At 38.1% G+C, this 6,084-nt stretch overlaps 1 protein-coding gene across 1 annotated transcript; it reads right to left on the bottom strand.

The window, feature by feature from the left end:
* Positions 1-1,068: 1,068 nt before the first annotated feature.
* cetn4 (centrin 4) lies at positions 1,069-6,084 on the bottom strand. Its single transcript, XM_061726127.1, has 5 exons — positions 5,980-6,084; positions 5,599-5,748; positions 5,384-5,512; positions 2,666-2,803; positions 1,069-1,346 (listed from the first exon to the last, which is right to left on the bottom strand). The coding sequence occupies exons 1-5, from the start codon at positions 5,980-5,982 to the stop codon at positions 1,257-1,259; spliced, it is 510 nt and encodes a 169-aa protein (XP_061582111.1). The 5' UTR covers positions 5,983-6,084; the 3' UTR covers positions 1,069-1,256.

The following is a 6,084-nucleotide window of genomic DNA, read 5'->3' as shown; positions in this document are numbered from 1 at the left end:
ATGGATACGTTACAAATACATTTTAATGTGAGTATTCAGTATTTAAATACAACTTGAAAGTATTATACCCAGACTGAGGCTGAACCTCCTGCCTCGCTTCAGGATGCCTTGATAGTCTAAAGAATCAATTATGTCCATGAATTAGAGGCTTCATGTGCCAGAGACAAGTCATAACCAAATGATAAATAAAGCCAATGACAATAAAGCCAATTTGAATTGAATTGAATTGAATTGATAACTGAACACTAGTCTTGTTCAGCTTCAGTTTTCCATCTGTGAACACAGAGCTGCTAAAAGCTCCAGATTTGTCTCAACAGTAGAAAGAACATTGTCTGTGAGACTTCGACATTTTCTTATCACTTTTTAGTCTGGCGTCTTTATGTTTTTCATTGGTTAAATAATCCTGGAAACAGTGACAGATGGTGCGATCGTGCGTGTTTGTGTGCAACCGTATGAAAACAACAATAAGATTTACTTTTCATGTGTGAAATATGTTTGTCACAATTTGGATGTTATCTTGGCAAAAAAAACATTTCATATTTTCCACCCCGTGTTCCTTTGCTGTCTCGAACAAGTTAACACAACTTTCATAATCAGTAGCAAGCATCCTCAAAATAATAGACAGCCGTCTGACGGTTCGGAAAAACACGTCATGACATATCCTGTTTATTTTAACATGGTTTGGTGTTATGGACAAAACCAGACTTCCGCTGTTCGTTATAATTAATCTATCTTTCCCATAAGAGGATCAAAATATGCAAGTAAACCTCGTCTGCACTTTATCTGATTCAGACAACACTTTAACACTTTAATAAGTCAAAGCATGAAGTGAGAGTCACTTTTACTTCGTTACTCATCTCAAGTTCACAACAGTCATTTCTGTTTACAGTAACATAATTCAAGTTATCCCGCATTGTCTTAGTCATGCCTGTCTGTCTGAGCATTATTTTGTGTTTTGCAGGATTCGGGACGGCGAATGCTCTGAAATTCGACTGGAATTTACCCGCAGTTTACTCATACAAACTAAAGTTTAATCATAAGTTTCACAGAAAAACCACAACAGACAAGTTGACTGTGAAGAAATATATTTATTTCTGTTGTAGAAAAACAATCTCTGCAAAGATTAGAGTATATTAAAATATATATTTACAAGGAAAACCTATCTGTCTAAATTCCACAAACGCCACGGAATAAACTTCCAACAGGATCAGATGTGAACGTTAAAAAGGCCGTCTTGGACTGCAGCTCACTCGGGTTCAATAAAGGTTGGTTTTCTTCATAATCCGAAGAAACTCCTGTTCATTGACTTCACCATCTCCGTCTTGATCTGCTTCATCAATCATTTCCTTCAAGAAGAGAAAACAGAATTCTGTTATGGAAAAGCACTGGTTAGAAATTAACTGGAAGTAACGGACGGGAAAACCCAACGCTGTGCATTATGGATAAAATGTCATGGAAAGATCTGCAGCATGAACTGCTTTTAATAACGGGCAGAACCCTCAGAGGATGTGGAAGATAATAATAGATTACTGTGTATCATTGTGCTTTGCGTTTTATCACCGGTTGCAGCTATCAGGTACATCATGGTTTTTTGTACCCTGCTAACAATTGTCCTTCTTTGCCTGTCCGTAGACTCTCCCACTGGCTGACTTTTATTTATAAATCCATTTTGGGACGTCTCGCTACATATTTGTGCGTGCACGTGTGTAGAAACGTCAGCCATTATGGCCTGCGCTCACAGAACTTTATTCAAATGCAGTTCCCGAGAGCCAGAACTGAACTGGGTAAAAAGGCGTTCAAGTTTTCTGCCCCCTCAACCTGGAATGATGCGCAGAAGGACTTGAAATTGGTCGATCTAGTATCCTTGGGTAAATTCGAATCCATTTTAAAAGACAGAGAAATTAGCTCTCTCGGTTCTTGTGACTGCCCCGTTGTGTAAATTTTACTATTGTTTTACTATTGTTTCCCCGGAATGTGTGACTGACTGTCTGTGTTTGTATGTATTGTTTTATTCTTTTTATGCTGCCATTTTGGCCAGGTCACTCTTGAAAAAGAGGTTTTAATCTCAATGAGTTTTTTAACCTGGTTAAATAAAGGATATATATATAAAAACAAGTCCAACAGCTTTATCAGCATTTAGTTATAGAGAAATAAATGCGTTGTAATATTTTATGCCACGTGTCTCAAATTGTTTTAAGACAGACAGTCTACTACAGTTGGTTATTAGTAACTTGATGATGAAACATGATACATACATGGTACATGAGTCAAATTCTGCTCATTGTGTCAGTTATCGGCTTTTGGAAACCTCCATTAACATTTCCATCGGAAAATCGGCTCACATTTTAAAATAAACTTCCCAGGTATCACGTGCACACTAATTCACTTATTAACATAAAACAGAGTTTCATCAGATATGAAAGCAGTGACACAAAAACAAGAATTGGTTGAGATGTGATGGTAAAACCCAAATAAATAAAAAAAAACAAAAAACTTTAGAAGTCTTCAAGACCATCAGCAGTCAAGCTGCTAATTTCCCCCGAATACAAAAGTGCGTTAAAAGTGCTGCACAGTTGGTGAGTTTTAATTTATAAGTACAAAAAGTTTTAGTGGATTGATCACCAAGTGAATGTGGTAAAGACGGAGTAACTAAGATCCAGTTTACCAGCAGCTCGTCATCCGTGAGGGTTTCCCCCAGCTCCTTGGCAACCCGTTTAAGGTTTTTAAAGGAGATCTTCCCTGTGCTGTCGTCGTCGAAGAGCCTGAAGGCCTTCAATATTTCCTCCTTGCAGTCCTTTTCACTCTGTCAACAAAGACATGAAACATATTAGTAGATGGATTAAAGGTGATTCAAAACACAGAAAAACTGCTTCTCAGAATTAACGATTAGGAGCAGACTGCTTCCAAATATGAACGTTACATTGTACTATGGTTGAGCTATGCTCGTCCTTTTCAACAGCTTTTTTCGATCATTTTGCAGATGTGTTATGGTATCTTGTTTGGTGGTTAACACAGCTGCAACCAGAAGGTTCCTGGTTTGAATCCCAGCATTCTTTCTGTGTGAAGTTTGTATGTTCTCCAGATACTGCAGCTTCCTCACTCAGACCAAATACATGCTGATGGGAGATCCTGTGTTGACGTAAAGCCGGGCATACACTGTGCAATATTTTAAATCGTTTGATTCAGCCCCATCTCACACGACTAGATCGCTGAGTTAAAAAGTTCACACCCCACAATTTATGGTCTCACATTGTACGACCTGATACTCAGATGCGACCCGTCTGCTCACACTATACGTTCATAATCCTCACGTCGGACTTCTGTTACTGGAACTGCAACGTCAAAAAGAAGTAGAAAAAGTGGGAGACACCGAAGATGCTCAGCAAAAACAAACGCGCTGCCTTAAGCCTGAATTATGGTTCCGTGTTAAATCGACGCTGTACCCTACGCCGTAGGTTCTGCGTTGGTGTAACGCGGAACCATAAATCAGCCTTTAGCAATTTGTGCCATTCTGTGTGGCGATAAATGACAAAAGATTAGACAACGTCGTGATGGACAAGGAATTGTCTGGGCAGACGTGGGAAATGCGGTCTTTTTTTTCTGCTATTAAAACATGATTTGTAATGTGAATTTGCAACACTTTAAACTACAAATAATAGTTTTTGACGTGACATCAGAGATTGCACATGCTCTCTGTGAAAGGATGAGTCCAATCGGGTCGTAGCTGCTTCAACTGTGCGATTCCTTCACGAGGAGCGACCAGGATTTCAAACACGCTTGATTTTCTTGCGACCTCACGATTTGTGATCGGGAGCTCGTCGTGAGGTGTTAATCTCCCGTCGTGAGGTGTTAATCTCTCGTTGTTACCCCACTTATACTGCACGAGGCACGACCAACGATTGGGTCGAAATCCGGCCCAATCCAAAAAGTAGACGCACGAGAGGAAAATCGGTTCAAAACGAGCCGACAATCGCACAGTGTCTGCCCGGCTTTAAGAGAGCGTGAGTGTGTGTGGTTGTCTCTGTGAGGCGGTGGACTGATCCGGGTCTCTCACTGACAGCTGGGATCCGCTGGGACCCTGAACTAGCGGTGGGTTTTACCAAGGACCTCACGATACGATGCACATCACAATACGATATTGCAATATCCAAATTTTGCGTGATGATTCATGGGATAAACTGAGTTAAAACAATGTAATTCAAATTATCCATGCAGTTTTATTTTTATTTAAATATTTGCATATGTTTTTCTAATTATTTACCATAATAATAAATTAACAGCATTATTTAAGCCCATGTATACAATAAAGTCATACTGGATTTACAACCTGTCTGAAACATGATTTATTATTTGAAAGGAAAAAAAAAAATCAATATCAAAATTCTGAACATCGAATTGGCTGGAAAAGTATGGCGATATATTGCCATATTGACATTTTTGCCCACCCCTACCCTGAACAGAGTCGAAGTAGATGGTTGGAAAATCCTTTCAGAGCAAAAATAAAACATTAGAGGTTTATCTATTTATATCTAAAATCTGTTGCATTATTTAAGGCTGCATGACTGTTTTAGAAGAAACATTGTGTCAAATATGAGTTTTGTTCTAATTGTTTAAATAAAAACTTCACTGTGTATTGATTATTCATTTGTTGGTGGCCTTTTATCAAAACTGTAGCCTGCCAGGACTATGAATGCATTTCTGCTTTATAACCTTGTACTATGCAACAAAAACTTTATGATTGGTCTTAAATCTTTAAATATATTTTAATAACACCTGGAAGTCAAACTTTATAAGTTTTACACTATTTTTAAAAAAGCTCCCCACTTATTCTTGAAACTTCTGTTGAACGATCAGAAACACACCGCGACTTCGCGTGCACGAGCGTGATGGACACCCTGCTACCGCAAGGATGATTGTAGGTCCTTCAAACACAAACATTTTATTCTTTAAGCCAGAAAAGGACAGTAAGAAGTAAGAGTAGTCTAAAAAGCACATTAGTGGCCTTACTTTATGACACTGTTGCACTATTATTTGTACTGTAGTTGATGTGTGTTTATAAGATATTGCTTTTGGACAGTGCTGGCAGCTGTAAGTGAAAGAAATATATGTCCGTGTTGGAGAGAATGGACAATAAGAGAAACTTGGGACAATTTGAGTTTTAGTCCTCTTTTTTTTTTTTCTTTTTTAATTTAATTCATTGCCAAAATGTATTGATCGGGAAAAAGTATTGGAATTGTATCGGGAGCCAAAAAAAAGTGATCAGATCGGGAAAAATCGGGATCGGCAGATACTGAAACTCAAGCGATCGGTTTCGTATCGGGAGCTAAAAAATCCTGATCGGGACAACCCTAGAACTTAGGGTAAAAAGGCTCTTGCCACTCACCATTTTCACCGTCATTATGCTGAGAAATTCACCAAATTCAATTGTAGAAGAGCCCTCTCTAACATAGTCAGAAATCATCTTCTTGATTTCTTCTTTCTTTGGTTCAAAGCCAAGAGCTCTCATGGCAACCTGCGACAACAGAGGAGACAAAGCTGATATTTGATCATCTGTGAAGCAAAAACACTCAATGACAGATGTACTGCAACAAAACCAACCTTTAGCTCCTTCACGTCTATGGATCCAGCTCCATCCGTGTCAAACAGATCAAAAGCCTCTTTAATCTCCTGCTTTTGATCCTCAGTTAGTTCATGTTTTGATTTCTTCTTGTGAGTCGCAGAAGAAAGTGGTTTCCGGGAACTTGAAGCCTGAAAACATGAAAGTTTTTAATTTATATATATATATATATATATATATATATATATATATATATATATATATATATATACACAACTTTTATCATCGTGCTAGTTAGCAAAAGCGACATGTGACCAGTTTTCAGCCTGATATTAACAGCTTTTAACGTGAAAAACTTAATAAAACTTAGACTAAATTAACAAAACATTCATTTTAGACTAAATATTTCAGTTTTGCTGTACCATTTGATGATTGAGTGGATCAGGAAAGCTTCAGTGTTTGGATGTCAACGAATAGAAACAGTTAGCAACGGTCGAGTGTTTTGTTTTCGTTCCTCTCTGGTTGAG

Source organism: Cololabis saira, chromosome 7, assembly GCF_033807715.1.
Source record: "Cololabis saira isolate AMF1-May2022 chromosome 7, fColSai1.1, whole genome shotgun sequence".
NCBI lineage: Eukaryota > Metazoa > Chordata > Actinopteri > Beloniformes > Belonidae > Cololabis > Cololabis saira.
This window is presented reverse-complemented; position numbering and strand designations above follow the sequence as displayed.